At 41.8% G+C, this 16,732-nt stretch overlaps 1 protein-coding gene across 1 annotated transcript in view; it reads left to right on the forward strand.

The window, feature by feature from the left end:
* LOC126160409 (UTP--glucose-1-phosphate uridylyltransferase-like) overlaps nucleotides 1-16,732 on the forward strand; it is a 155,574-nt gene that overhangs the window by 14,976 nt on the left and 123,866 nt on the right. Inside the window, exon 4 of the mRNA XM_049916905.1 lies at nucleotides 16,387-16,539. Within this exon, the coding sequence (XP_049772862.1) occupies nucleotides 16,387-16,539 (153 nt within the window). The remainder of the gene's footprint in view (nucleotides 1-16,386; nucleotides 16,540-16,732) is intronic.

The raw sequence follows: 16,732 nt of genomic DNA on the forward strand, positions 1-16,732 counted from the left end.
ACAACTGAGACGATACCCCATAGGCCCGCAGTTTGATTAGAAGTCGCTTGTGAGGAACGGTGTCAAAAGCTTTCTGGAAATCTAGAAATACGGAATCAACTTGAGATCCCCTGTCGATTGTGGCCATTACTTCGTGCGAATAAAGAGCTAGCTGCATTGCACAAGAACGATGTTTTCTGAAACCATGCTGATTACGTATCAATAGATCGTTCCCTTCGAGGTGATTCATAATGTTTGAATACAGTATATGCTCCAAAACCCTACTGCAAACCGACGTCAATGATATAGGTCTGTAGTTCGATGGATTACTCCTACTACCCTTCTTAAACACTGGTGCGACCTGTGCAATTTTCCAATCTGTAGGTACAGATCTATTGGTGAGCGAGCGGTTGTATATGATTGCTAAGTAGGGAGCTAATGTATCAGCGTAATCTGAAAGGAACCTAATCGGTATACAATCTGGACCTGAAGACTTACCCGTATCAAGCGATTTGAGTTGCTTTGCAACCCCTAAGGTATCTACTTCTAAGAAACTCATGCTAGCAGCTGTTCGTGTTTCAAATTGTGGAATATTCCATTCGTCTTCCCTGGTGAAGGAATTTCGGAAAACTGCGTTCAATAACTCCGCCTTAGCGGCACAGTCGTCGGTAACAGTACCATCGGCACTGCGCAGCAAAGGTATGGACTGCGTCTTACCGCTTGTGTACTTTACATACGACCAGAATTTCTTCAGATTTTCTACCAAATTTTGAGCCAATGTTTCATTGTGGAACCTATTAAAGGCATTTCGCATTGAAGTCCGTGCTAAATTTCACGCGTCTGTAAATTTTAGCCAATCTTCGGGATTTTGCATTCTTCTGAATTTCATATGCTTTTTCCGTTGCCTCTGCAACAGCGTTCGGACCTGTTTTGTGTACCATGGGGGATCAGTTCCATCTCTTACCAATTTATGAGGTATGAATCTCTCAATTGCTGTTGCTTTCAATTTCACCAAAGGTTGTTTTGACTTTTCTATATATGGAATCAATCCTTTCAATAACCTTTTTTTATGTCCTTGTATTTTTCCTGCAACTATTTTGCTTTGGCTTCCCTGAACTTTTTGTTTACTTAATCCCTAAATGACTTGTATTATTATATTTCTATCTTTCCTTGAACATTTTTGTACATCTTTCTTTCATCAATCAATTGATTTGCTTCTTCTTTTACCCACAGTTTATTCACAGTTACCTTCCTTGTATCTATATTTGTCTGTAAAAGTTCAGTAATTGCTTTTTTTAAGACCTGTATATTCGTCTTCAACTGAACTACTTATTGTGGTATTCATTGTCATAGTGTCTACAACCTTAGAGAATTACAAATGCACCTCACCATCCCTTTTATTTCAGCATCCTGCTTCTTCCCCATTAATTCTTTTGGTTGATTATCTTCAACTTCATTTTACTCTCCATTATTACAAAATCCCCCCCCCCATGAACCACAGACCTCAGCGTTGGTGGGGAGGCTTGCGTGCCTCAATGATACAGATAGCCGTACCTTAGGTGCAACCACAACGGAGGGGTATCTGTTGAGAGGCCAGACAAATGTGTGGTTTCTGAAGAGGCGCAGCAGCCTTTTCAGTAGTTGCATGGGCAACAGTCTGGATGATTGACTGATCTGGCCTTGTAACACTAACCGAAATAGCCTTGCTGTGCTGGTACTGCGAATGGCTGAAAGCAAGGGGAAACTACAGCCATAATTTTTCCCGAGTGCATGCAGCTTTACTGTAGGATTAAATGATGATGGCGTCCTCTTGGGTAAAATATTCTGGATGTAAATTAGCCCCCCATTCGGATCTCTGGGTGGGGACTACTCAGGAGGACGTTGTTATCAGGAGAAAGAAAACTGGCGTTCTACCGATCGGAGCTTGGAATTCAGATCCCTTAATTGGGCAAGTAGGTTAGAAAATTTAAAAATGGAAATGGATAGGTTAAAGTTAGATATAGTGGGAATTAGTGAAGTTCAGTGGCAGGAGGAACAAGACTTTTGGTCAGGTGGATACAGGGTTATAAATACAAAATCAAATAGGGGTAATGCAGGAGTAGGTTTAATAATGAATAAAAAAATAGGAGTACAGGTAAGCTACTACAAACAGCATAGTAAACGCATTATTGTGGCCAAGATAGAGACGAAGCCCACGCCTACTACAGTAGTACAAGTTTATATGCCAACTAGCTCTGCAGATGACGAAGAAATTGAAGAAATGTATGATGATATAAAAGAAATTATTCAGGTAGTGAAGGGAGACGAAAATTTAATAGTCATGGGTGACTGGAATTCAAGCGTAGGAAAAGGGAGAGAAGGAAACATAGTAGGGCTAAGATATGAAAGAGGAAGCCGCCTGGTAGAATTTTGCGCAGAGCATAACTTAATCATAGCCAACACTTGGTTCAAGAATCGTGAAAGAAGGTTGTATACATGGAAGAACCCTGGAGATACTAAAAGGTATCAGATAGATTATACAATGGTAAGACAGAGATTTAGGAACCAGGTTTTAAATTGTAAGACACTTCCAGGGGCAGATGTGGACTCTGACCACAATCTGTTGGTTATGAACTGTAGATGAAAACTGAAGAAACTGCAAAAAGGTGGGAATTTAAGGAGTTGGGACCTGTATAAACTGAAAGAACCAGAGGTTGTACAGAGTTTCAGGGAGAGCATAAGGGAACAGTTGACAGGAATCGGGGAACGAAATACAGTAGAAGGAGAGTGGGTAACTTCGAGGGATGAAATAGTGAAGGCAGCAGAGGATCAAATAGGTAAAAAGATGAGGGCTAGTAGAAACCCTTGGGTAACAAAAGAAATATTTAATTTAATGATATGAATATAATAGAAGGAAACATTCCACGTGGGAAAAAAATATATCTAAAAACAAAGATGATGTGACTTACCAATCGAAAGCGCTGGCACGTCAATAGACACACAAACAAAGACAAAGATACACACAAAATTCTAGCCTTCGCAACCAACGGTTGCCTCGTCAGGAAAGAGGGAAGGAGAGGGAAAGATGAAAGGATTTGGGTTTTAAGGGAGAGGGTAAAGAGTCATTCCAATCCCGGGAGTGGAAAGACTTACCTTAGGGGGAAAAAGGGACGGGTATACACTCGCACACACACATATCCATCCACACATATACCCTCAGCCTTCAAGAAGAATATAATAATTCCAATCCCAAAGAAAGCAGGTGTTGACAGATGTGAGAATTACTGAACTATTAGTTTAATAAGTCACGGCTGCAAAATACTAACGCAAATTCTTTACAGATGAATGGAAAAACTGATAGAAGCCGACCTCGGGGAAGATCAGTTTGGATTCCGTAGAAATGTTGGAACACGTGAGGCAATACTGACCCTACGATATATCTTAGAAGAAAGATTAAGGAAAGGCAAACCTACGTTTCTAGCATTTGTAGACTTAGAGAAAGCTTTTGACAATGTTGACTGGAATACTCTCTTTCAAATTCTAAAGATGGCAGGGATAAAGTACAGGGAGCGAAAGGCTATTTACAATTTGTACAGAAAGCAGATGGCAGTTATAAGAGTTGAGGGGTATGAAAGGGAAGCAGTGTTTGGGAAGGGAGTGAGACAGGGTTGTAGCCTATCCCCGATGTTATTCAATCTGTATATTGAGCAAGCAATAAAAGAAACAAAAGAAAAGTTCGGAGTAGGTATTAAAATCCATGGAGAAGAAATAAAAACTTTGAGGTTCGCCGATGACATTGTAATTCTGTCAGAGACAGCAAAGGACTTGGAAGAGCAGTTGAATGGAATGGACCGTGTCTTGAAAGGAGGGTATAAGATTAACATCAACAAAAGCAAAACCAGGATAATGGAATGTAGTCAAATTAAGTCGGGTGATGCTGAGGGAATTAGATTAGGAAATGAGACACTTAAAGTAGTAAAGGAGTTTTGTTATTTGGGGAGCAAAATAACTGATGATAGTCGATGTAGAGAGGATATAAAATGTAGACTGGCAATGGCAAGGAAAGCGTTTCTGAAGAAGAGAAATTTGTTAACATCGAGTATTGATTTAAGTGTTAGGAAGTCGTTTCTGAAAGTATTTGTATGGAGTGTAGCCTTGTATGGAAGTGAAACATGGACGGTAAATTATTTGGACAAGAAGAGAATAGAAGCTTTCGAAATGTGGTGCTACAGAAGAATGCTGAAGATTAGATGGGTAGATAACATAACAAATGAGGAGGTATTGAATAGAATTGGGGAGAAGAGGAGTTTGTGGCCCAACTTGACAAGAAGAAGGGACCGGTTGGTAGGACATCTTCTGAGGCATCAGGGGATCACCAACTTAGTATTGGAGGGCAGCGTGGAGGGTAAAAATCATAGAGGGAGACCAAGAGATGAATACACTAAGCAGATTCAGAAGGATGTAGGGTGCAGTAGGTACTGGGAGATGAAGAAGCTTGCACAGGATAGAGGAGCATGGAGAGCTGCATCAAACTAGTCTCAGGACTGAAGACCACAACAACAACATATTACAAAATTGTGATCTGAGAGTCTATGTGCTCACGGGTATGCCTTACAGTCCAATATGTTATTTCAGAATCTCTTTCTGACCGCGATGTAATCCAGTTGTTATCTTCCTATATTTCCAGTGTTTTTCCAAGAATACCTTGTCCTCTGGTGATTTTTGCACAATACATTCACTATTACCAGCTGAAATTTATTGCAGAGTTCAATAGTCTTCCTCCCTCTCATTCTTACTGCCAAGACTTCATTCTTTTGTAACTCTTGTTTTCTACTCTGCCCACTGAGTGAAGTTGCACAGAGGTTAGCACACTTCACTCACATTTATAAGGACGATGTGATGAAGCAAGCTGGGATAATTTAATTCCCCTCTTGTTTTGCCATCTGACTCCTTAAATTTGTTTTGTTACTTTTAACTAATTATCATTAACATACGTGAATATAATCTGCATTTCCATAAAAGAGAAAGATTGGCCCTCAGTTTTAAAGTAAATAACACCAGATCTAATTTTGTGCTTAGTTTTATGTATGTAATTGATTTTCTAATTTATTCTGATTATTCCTAGTTAGTATCATTTGTTATATGGTGAAATCAGTGATTGTTTCATTACTTAAATTCTATTGTTGACCTATAAACAAATATAAATTCTGTAATAATTGTAAACATTTGGAAGTTGAAATACTAATAATCTTAAAGTATCTATTTGGCTATATTTGAAAACATGTTAGCAAAACCAGCCCTTCATTAATTCCAAAGTAATTAACAGTTTTGTCAAAAGTATTGTTTGCATAACGATGTCTGTTAATTTCACCATTTAAACAAATAATTTGGACTAAACCTTATAGTAGAAGAAACTGTTAAAAAGACACAATTTTTCAATGTATTCAATCAATTGAGTGAGTTAAGTTTTAATTGTAATTTCTGTAAATTTAACTTTGTTGTGTAGTTTCAGCACCTATTATTGTGATGATCTATGAGGACCCAATTTTTGATCACGAGACAGTCCGTCCACGGCTGAGTTTCAGACAAGTAACCTGTGCTGTTTTGGAACAACAACAGTGCTTCAAATTAACTGTTGAACAAGTGTTAAACAATTAGGCCATGTGTAAAAACAGTGACAATGTCTGCTCCATATGTACCTGCTTATTCTTCAAGAACTGTGGACTTTTTGGTTAGGTTTTACTGCTCGTAGATGTACAACAGGAAACTATTGTAGCAGTATTTGGAGTTTCATCTGCAACCTATTAATGAGGCTTATCGCAAGTTAAACGATAGTACACTGGCCATATAACGGTGTATTATTGGAGGGTTGTGAACAGTGAAATAAAAGTACTGTGTAACACAACTGTGCACCTGTCGGCTATATAATTTGCAGTAGTCAGTGTCGGAATCCACAACCCATTTTTTCAGCCAGTGTAGCAACGCAGTACATTGACACCGAGGATAACAAACGACAAATGAAGAAATAAAAGCAGGTGGCACCGTGACAGCTACTATCAAAACCCACATCTGGATGTCCTACTTTAGGTTTTCCATGATTTCCCTAAACTGCTTCAGGCAAATGCTGGGATGGTTCCTTTGAAAGGGCACAGCTGAGTTCCTTCCCCCATCCTTTCCTAATCAAAGCTTGTGCTCTGTCTCTAATGACCTTGCTGTCAATTGGACATTAAACACTAATCTCCTTCTCCTATTCCTTCCACAGTTGCAACATTCAAATTACATGTGATTATTAGCTTTTCATGTCCCAGTACATACTGAGTTACTCATTAAAGAACTTTGTATATTTTCTCTGCCTCTTCATCTTCTATTTGTGATTTATACTTAAACTTCGTTTGCTGCAGTAAACCCTGTCACTGTACTATTCACCATAACTGATTCTGTGCCCTATCTGTCCACTGCTTGTGCCTGTAACATGACCTTATTTACCTGCGCTAATCTGCCCTTGGTAGCTGCACCTCTGTCAAATCTGACTGAAAAGTGGTTGTTGAAAGTAGGCTATTTCAATTGATATGGTCCACACAAACTTACAGTCCAAACACTTTAACTGCACTTTTCATGTCAAATAATCTACAGTCTATGGCCGTCAAATAATCTACAGTCTATGGCCAGATTGAGTTCCATTATTTATGGACAAATAAATGGTTAGCCACATACTACACTCAACTGGTGTCCCATTACATTATTGTTCAAGTGCAGTGAACGAACATAGACATACTGAGTCACAACAAGTAACATGTGCAAGAAATCATTAACATGTTTGCCAGTTACACTGTCCTTCCAAGTAGACAATTACATCAAAATGAAAATGATGTGCACAGTTAGTATAAGCTGGAGGTAAAACAGTTCAGCTTGACCTAATTGTCACAGTAAATGATCATTATTTGACTCAGTTCATACAGTTTACTGCCCAATTAATCATCAAAAACAGTCACTAAATTACAGAATGATCTCCTGAATGTGAAATACAGATAAAACCCAGCACATTGTACTACTAGTAATTTGTGCTAATTCATCTGTGGTACACTTTTGGACACAGATCTTACTCGTTTCATGACCTCCTGCACACTGACTAATGTTCCTTTCATAAGTTTGCAGTAACTGAAACAACATTCAAACAATTGAAACACAAGGTAGGAATATCAACAATGTAGCGAAAGATAGATTGCTACTAACATAAAAAAGGCATGTTAAGTTGCAGACAAGCACAATTAACAGACACTTATACACAGCTTTAAGCCACAGCCTTCATCAGCAAATGAGAAACAGAGAAACACCTACCATTCGTACACACAAGCAAGCACACATTGCGCATATGTGACTGTCAACTTTGGCAGCTTGGGCCAGAATGCAGCTGTCATGTGGAATAGAAGCAGCAATGTGGAGGGGGTGGGGGAGGGGGAGGGGAAGGGGGATAGTGGTATATGGGTGGGGGAGAGAGGAACGCTGTCTGGTGGAGTGTGCAGGGACTAGAATGCCAACAGACACAGTGTCAGGAGGGTGTGGATCAGGAGCAGGGGAAAAAAGGAGTGAGGAAGAAGAGGAGCAGGGAAAGATGGGTGGGTGATTTGGCAAAGGGCAGCAAATAAAGTGGGTGAGAGTTGAGAATGTGGAGGAGATGAATTGACAGAGAGGGTGGAAACTGTGGGGTAGAGACTAAGGGGCAATATGTTGCCATAGGTTGAGGCTAGGATATTTCTGGGGCCAGAGAATGTATTGTAAGGATAACTCCCATCTGTGCAATTTGGAAAAGCTGGGGCTGGAGGGGAGGATCCAGGTGGCTTGGATAGTGAATTAGCCATTGTAATGAAGAATGTTATGCTCAGCTGCATATTGTGCCACAGGGTGGTTACTTTGCTCTTGGCCACAGTTTGGAGGTGGCTGCTCATCATGGTGGACAGTGGTTGGTAGTCACACCAATACGAACAGATGTGCAGTGATTGCAGAGCTGGTAAATGATATGGCTGCTTTTACAGGTGGCCCAGCCACTGATGGGTGGGTAGGATAGACCTGTGATAGGACTGGAATAGGAAGTGCTTGGTGGATGGATTGGGCAGGTTTGCACTGGGGTCTTCCAGAGACAGATGATCCTTGTGGCAAGGGGATGGGATTGGTAGTGGCATAGGGATGGACTAGGATGTTGTGGAGGTTGGATGGATGATGGAACACTACTTTAGGAGGGTGGGAAGGATCTTGGGTAGCATGTCTCTCGTTTCAGGGCATTAACATAGGTAATCAAAACTCTGGTGAAGGAATGTGGTTCAGTTGTTCCACTCTGGGGTGACACTCCTTTGTGGCTGGCTCTTGGGGATGGTGCAAGGATTGGGGGTGTGAGGGGAAATGGCATGGGAGATCTGTTTGATTGCTAGGCCCAGTGGATAGTGCACGTGTGTGAAGGCCTTGGTGAGACCCTCAGCATACTTAGCAAGGGAATTCTTGACACTGCAGATACACCATCCCTAGATGGCCAGGCTGTGTGGGAGGGACTTTTTCAGTGTGAATGGGATGACAGCTGTCATAATGCAGGTACTGTTGGTGGTTGGTGGGTTTAATGTGGGCAGATGTGCAGATGGAGCCATCACAGATGAGGTCAATGACTAGGAAGGTAGCACACTGGGTTGAGGAGGACCAGATGAAGTAGATGGGAGAGAAGGTGCTGCAGTCATGAAGGATGAAGATAGGGTGTTTCGGCCTTGAATCTATATCCTGAAGATATCATCAATAAACCTGAACCAGACTAGGGGGTTTGGTGTTTTGGGAGGCTAGGAAGGTCTCCTCTAGTTGGCCCGTAAACAGATTTGCATAGGACAGTGTCATGAGGATGCCCGTGGCTGTGCTGCACATTTGTTTATATACTTCATCTTCATAAGAGGAGTAATTATGGGTTAGGCTAAAGTTATTAAGATGTATGAGGAATGAGGTAGTGGGTTTGGAGCCTGAAGGACAAGGGGGAAAGTAGTGTTCAATAGAGTTAAGACAATAGGCATGAGGTATACTGGTTTATTGGGAGGTGGCATCAACCGTGATGAGTAGAGATCCAGGAGGTTAAGGGGTGCAGATGGTGAGAAGTTGGTGAAGGAAGTGGTTGATATCTTTGACATGGGAGACTAGATTACAGGCAACTGGTTGGAGGTGTTGGTCAATGAGGGCCAAAATTCTTTCAGTAGGAGCATAATAACCAGCTACAATGGTTCATAAAAAATAGTTGGGTATGTGGATTTTGGAGAGCATGTGAAAGGTTGGTGTGTGGAGTATCATAGGGCTGCAGAGAGAAATAGATTCAGGGAGGAGGTTCTGGGAAGAGCTTAAGACTTTAAGCTGGGATTGTAGGTAGTGTTGGACTTCTGGGAGGTATCACTCTGGCAGAGTTAATGGGTAGAGGAGTCAAACAATTGGTGGAGGCCTTCTGTCAGGTAGTCACTGCACTTCATAACAACAGTGATGAGACATGTGTCAGCTGTTAGGATGGTTAAGTTTGGATTTTTTTGTTGAGGTTGTGTTTGGCTGTTCTTTCTTCTGCTGAAAAGTTGGTGGGAGCGGCGAAAATTATGGTATCATGGTTGGACGATGGTATGAACTGGGAGACACAGTTGGAATTAGGTGGTTTTGGTTGGAGGAATTGGTGGCAAAGAAGTTCTTCCATTGCAGGGATCAGGAGTATGAGAGTAGTCTTTGACAGGTCCAGCATGGTTAAATTTGGGTGTAGAGCTAAAGGTGAAGCTTTTGGATAGGACTTCAACTTCCATGGAGTTCAAGGTTTTGGTGGACAGGTTAACTACAGCATCATAGGAATGTTTCTTTTCTGGATTTGGTGGAATGTTGGCAGGGAGTTTTGGGAAGATGAAAAGGTCGGCTAGGCAGGGTTTAGGGGCTATGAGCAGTGTACAAGGAGGGAAATGGGTTGGGTAATGGTGGGCCGAGGTGGCAACAATATGTCAGGAGGTTTGATAACTTATGGAGGTGGTGTCTGGAACGCTCCTGCAAGTTCTGGAGAGCAAGTGATACAATTTCAGAGATGTGATGTATGGAGCAGGGATTGCACAGTAGTAGTGTCTTGCAGAGGGACCAGAGGTGGGTGGTTCTGGGATGTCTGTGCCATGAAGATATGTTTTTGCAGTAACAGGATTGTGAGGGCCAGGGACTGACAGAATCTGGAAAGGTGAAGTAACTGTGAATGGAGGTTTGGGATCCAGAGAAAGAAATTTTTATGATTAGGCTGTTTGGGGTGATTCCATGGTTTAGGTAGCATTTGTGGAATAGTATGTGATTCTGAGTTTTAGCCAGGGAAAAGGATACCTTTCTGAACTGGTGCAGATAGAGCAAAGCTCAGCTGTACCAGTAAAGGTGTAAAGGAAACGAGAATAATATGGAAATGGGCAAAATAGCTGTTACTGGTTGTAAGAGGAGGTGGATAAGAGAAAAGACGCGTAAAAGAAATGTAAAGACACATGGAAACGCACACTGATACGCAAAAATACACACAGATACGTAGAAATACGCAAAATAACGTGAAAACATGTAAAAATATGCACAGATACGTTAAAAATGTACAGAAACATGGGAGAAAAGGAATGGATGAGGTGTAGGAGCACGTGTGTGTGTGTTACGATAAGAGATGAGAGGAGGAGGGGGAATGTATTAGGTCGAGGATCACAAGCTGTGTTGCACAGGCAGGTGTGTAAAATGAAACACTAAAGGACTTCAGGATGAGGGATGAAGTGGAATCAACAAGAATAAATATAACTAATAGAGGAAAGAATCTGGAACATCAGATATTGCATCAACAATCTGACCAGTCACGGAGCCTGGATAGTGTGTGGACACTCTTTGATGCAATGTGGCTCGGAAGTAAATGTGGTTTGGAAGGCAGTGAATAAACCCAGGTAAGAAGAGAAGGAACAGACATTGAGAGGAGTAATGTTATAGATAATAGTAACAAAGGAAAACATCACACATTTGTACTACCCCTTCCTCTACCCTGCCCCTCCAGATTGCTGCTTCCATCCCACATAACAGCTGCATTCTCTCCTGAGATGCCAGAGTTGGCAGTCAAGTCTGCATGTGCTATGCTTGCTTTTGTGTATAATTGGTGTGCGTATCTCTCTTTTTCTTTTGCTGATGAAGACTGTGGCCGAAGGCTATGTGTAAGTTCTTGTAATTGTGCTTATCTGCAACTTAACGTGTCTTCTTTACCATAAGTAGCTCTTTATCTTTCCCTATGTTGTTGAGATTCCTTCCTGGAGTTTAATTTTGCTGAATGGTTTTTCTACCATCCTACAAGCCAGTGACATTTCCCTTTGTTACTCTTCTCTTTGGCATTACTCTTCTGAATGTCCATTCTCCCTTTTTCTTTCCTGTGTTTATTCACCACCTTCCAAACCACCTCCACTTTCAATCCACACTCTATGGATAATCGTCTACACATAATACAGGCTTCTTTACTGCGTGGATTGTTGATACAGCATCTGATACCCCAGATTCTTTTCTCTGAGGTTATTATTATATTTATTCCTATTGATCCCACTTCATCTCTCATCCTGAAATACTTGAGCGTTTTATTTTCCACACCTGCCCTCAGTCTAACCCATCACACACACACACATTCCCATACCTCATCCATTTCTTTATTACCACGTTTCTGTACATTCTTACCATATTCGTGCGTATTTTTGCAGTGTTTCACGCAGTTTCATGCATTTTTGTGTATTTTTACGTACCTGTGCTTATTTTTGCATATCGGTGCATGTTTCCGTGTGTCTTCATGTATTTTTATACATCTTTTCTCTTATCCAGCTCCTCTCACAATCACCAACATTTGTTTTTCCCATTTCCGCATCATTCTCGCTTCCTTTACACCATTCCTACCACAACTGACCCCTGCTCCATCTTTCTGCATTAGTCTAGAAAAGTATCCCTTTCCCTGACTAAAACCCAATCCCACATTCTATCTCTCAAATGCTACCTAAACCATGGAATCACCCCAAACAGCCTAACCATAAAAATTTCTTTCTTTGGATCCCAATCTCCTTTCACAGTGACTCACCTTTCCAGAATCTGCCAGTCCCTGGCCCTCACAACCCAGGTACTGCAAAAACACATCTTAATGGCACAGGCATCCCAGAACCACCTCTACTCCCTCTACAAGACGCTACTACTGTGCAATCCCTGCTTAGACATTACATCTATGAAATTGCATCACTTGCTCTCTAGCACTTGCAGGAGCATTCCAGACACCATCTCCACAGCCGGCCAGTGTGGCCGAGTGGTTCTAGGCACTTCAGTCTGGAACCGCGCGACCGCTATGGTCGCAGCTTCGAATCATGGCTCAGGCGTGGATATGTGTGATGTCCTTAGGTTAGTTAGGTTTTAGTAGTTCTAAGTTCTAGGGGACTGATGACCTCAGATGTTAAGTCCCATAGTGCTCAGAGCCATTTGAACCATTCTGAACCATCTCCACAGGTTATCCAACCTGCTGACCTACTACTGCTGTACCAGGCCACAACTATCTAACCCATATCCTACACACACTGTTCCTTCTCGTCCACCGCTCATAGCACTTAAACCCTGCCTAGCCAAGCTTTTCACTTGCCACATTCCCCAAAATGCCCTGCCAAGACTTCATCAGATCCGGAACCAAACAATTCCTATATCACTGTTAACCTGTCAACCAAAACCGTGAGCTCCACAGCAGTCTCAGTCCTGTCCAAAAGCCTCATCTTTAAACCTACACCCAAATTTAACCATGCTGGACTTGTCAAAGACCACTCTTCTTCTCCCAATCCCTGCAAAGAAAGAACTTCTTTGCCACCAATCCCTTCAACCAAGACCAACCTAATTCCAACATTGAACCCTGTCTTTCCTAGTTCATACCACCATCCAACAATGATTCCCCCCCCACCTAACCACTCTCTGGTTACCTTCCAGGAATTCCTTACCTCTAATGTAGCCCAACCATCCTTCCACAGAACACCAACTTTTCAGCAGAAGAAATAATAGCCAAACACAACCTCAAAACAAATCCTAACCTGATCATCCTGGAAGCTGACAAATGTCTCATCACTGTTGTTATGAATCACAGTGTCTACCTGACAGAAGGCCTCCACCAATTGTTTGACTCCTCCAACCATGAACTCTGCTGGAGTGATCCCATCAAGAAGTCCAGTACAACCTACAACCTCCACTTAAAGCCTTAAGCCCTGCCACAACCTCCTCCCTGAATCACTCCTATGACGCGCCATGCACCCACCTTCTAAATGCTCCCCAAAGTCCACAAACCCAACAATTCTGGCTAGTGACCGTGTCCCTACTGAAAGAATTTTGGCCTTCATTGACCAACACCTCCAACCAATTGCCCACAATCTAGCCTTCCATGCCAAAGATACCAACCACTCCCTTCACCAACTCTTCACCATTCATTGGAGCAACTGAACCACATCCTTCTCCAGCTTTGATTACCGATTACCATGCCCTGAAATAAGGGACATCCTATCAGAAATCTTCTCACCACTCCTAAAGTGGTATTCTGTTGCCCACCCATCCTCCACAACATCCTAATCCATCCCTATGCCACTCCCCATCCCAAACTCTCACTCTGGTACCGCGCGCTGCAGGATTTGAATCCACGCCAGATGTCATGGACATCGAAGACCCATAGAGGTCTCGGCACCATCGCGCCGTAAGCTGTGGCGACGCGCGCCTCCTGCCCGCTTTTAGTGTGAGGGTGCCACAGTTGAACACGTGGTCTCAGCGGCCAATAGCGGCGCCCCCGATAGCGTACTTAAGCGCCAGCCTCTCGTTCAGTCAGTTAGTCTAATCTCGCTTACGTCGGTTTACACCTCGCTTTGCGCTAGACTGCTTGCTTCCTGGTTCATGTACAAGTGGACGTGTTTGTTTACTTGTGACTCTGTTGTTCAGTCTTGTTGTATTTGTTCTGTCCTTTGTTGGTCGTGTCTGTCCTCATCAGTTGTGTTGTTGTTCGCGGGCCTCTCCGCGGGTCCCACCGCGCTTTCCGTCATTGCTACCCCGTGACCATCCTGGTCACGGTTACAACACTTATCACAAATATCATATCCCTTGGGGAGATCCAGGTGCAGGTCCTACCCAGTCCACCCTCCCGGCATTTTCTGTTACAATTCTGCCACAGATTTATCCTATCCCATCGAGGACTGGGCCACCTGTGAAAGCAGCCCTGTCATCTACCAGCTCTGCTACAATCATTACACAGCTGTTTATGTGGGTATGATTATCAACCACAGTCCACCAGGATGAACAACCACCTCCAAACTGTGGCCAACACCCACCCAACCTCCACAACATGCATCCCTATGCCACACCCAGTCTCAACCCCTTGCCACAAGGATCATATCCCTGTGGAAGACAAGGTGCAACATCTGCCCAACCCACCCAACCAGCACTTCCTATTGCAATCCTGTCACAAGTTTATTCTACCCCATTATCACTTGTGATAACAGCCACATCATTTACCAACACTGCTGCAATCATTGCACAGCTGTTTGACTACCAACCACTGTCTGCCAAGCTGTGGCCAAGAGCTAAGTAGACCGACCTGTGGCACAACAAGCATTGGAGCATAACATTGTTGATTTCAATGGCTGCTTCACTACCCAAGCTATATGGATCTTGCCCTCCATCACAGCTTTTCTAAAGTGCACAGATGGTGGGAGCTGTCCCTACAACACATGCTCCACTCCCATAAAAATCCCAGCCTCAACCTATGGTAACATATTGTCCCCATGCCCTCCACCCAATAGTTTCCACCCTCTCTGTCCTATCATCTCCTCTCCATTCTCATCTCCCACGTTCTTTGTTTGCCACCCTTTGCAAGAATTATCCAGAGCCCAAAGAAGTCTACTTGTAAAATGGCACAACAGGCACATGTAAGTAGGAGGAGTTGCAAGCAGATATTGAAAAGTCTTAATTTCAAGCCATATCGTGTGATGGTTGTGCAGCAATTAACAGAGGATGACAATCAGAAATGTGTAAATTACACTTGTGGCTTCTGAGTAGCGTCATTGATGGTTTGTTAGATCCTTTGATTATATCATGAGTGATGGAGCAGAGTTTCATCTCTCCAGCCATGTGAATTCACAGAAAATAAGGTATTGGGCAACAGAGAACCCTAATATTGTGTTTCAGCAACCACTCTGTGATGAAAAAATCAGCATTTGGTGCAGTGTAACAGGAACATGCATCAATGGGCCAACATTTTCTGACACTACCCTCAATGCAATTGCATATATGGAAATTTTTGATACATTTTGTGCTCAACTCACTGAATATGAAACACAATACTGCTTCTTCCAGCAAGATAGTATTCCTGGAATGAGTCTGTGATGTTTTCACTGAGGAGCAAAGATTTAAGGCCACCATATTTGCTGGATCTAACAAAAAGGGGTTTTTCCCTGTGGGAAACTTTAAGAGCAAGGTCTATGAAAGAAATCCACATACACAATACAGGAACTGAAAGACAACATCAGCTGTGAAGTTGCTGCCATCAATATTCGAACTGTACACTGGCAGTATCTGAATACGCTTAGATGTGCACAGCCTTGTATTGACATTGCAGGGGATCACTTTTAGCATCTTCTGTAAGTGTGTTTGTCACTGTATTTTTCATTGTAATTAAATGTTAAGTACATTTCAGCTCTTCATCTCTCTAATTTCACTGCATTTCCTTCACACTGACATGGGATACTTTTATCTGCAATACCCTGTAGTATAGTACAGTATCTATTGCAATTCTATTGACTGTTTCTTCTCCATTCCACTTTCTCTCAAAACTGTCAGTTTTGACATTGTTTTTGCTTCTAGTTTCAGTTGATCTTCTTCTTGTATCTCACTTATTAATTTCCATTGTTATAGTCTAAATTTTGAAAATCTAAAATCCTGGCTGCTGACAGGACATGTCTGTAGTCAGTATTGTAACATAAAGATCTATTGATAACTTTATTATTGTAATAATGAAATGTCTGTGAAACAATTACTGTAAAGGATGATAGGGATACTTCAGAAAGTAGTAATCCTGTTGCTCTGTGTGCTACTCTCTCTTAATCTAAAATTTTAATGACTTCCTTATTAAGCCTGAACATTTTGTTTCCTCCAACATATCTCCTCTGTAACTATATGAGGTAATCTGTGGTTCCAAAGACTAGCATTTGTGTCATCTTTTGTCTGCTGCTGCCTGATGTATAGAATTTTTAACCTTATTTACCTTTATGAAGATTTGTTTTATGAAACAGGATTATAATTTTTGTCATTATATGTTCTACAGTGCATTGTGTATGTAATTGATCTTTGTGTAATAGTTTAGTGCCTAATGATAGTTTATTTCAGTATTTTCATTGTTTTCAGGGACGCAAATACTGTTTTATATCAAACATTGACAATTTAGGTGCTGAAGTTGATCTGAAAATTTTAAATCTGATGGGCAGTGCGCAAAGTGTACATGGCGGAGAACTTGAGTTTTTAATGGAGGTTACTGAGAAAACAAAGGCAGATGTTAAGGTAAATCAGACTTGTGTAGTTGTCGTACATAAAATGAAAATATACTTTCTGCAATTTTTCTAAATTGTTTATGTGCCATTGCTGTTGTATATAATTCTCTCCCACACAACTGAAATTTGGGAATAATTAAGCATCATTACCACATTGTCAATATTTATTAATGTGGTAATTCCAGTTTTAAAGATGATATGGT

This window comes from Schistocerca cancellata, chromosome 2 (assembly GCF_023864275.1).
Source record: "Schistocerca cancellata isolate TAMUIC-IGC-003103 chromosome 2, iqSchCanc2.1, whole genome shotgun sequence".
Classification (NCBI taxonomy): Eukaryota; Metazoa; Arthropoda; class Insecta; order Orthoptera; family Acrididae; genus Schistocerca; species Schistocerca cancellata.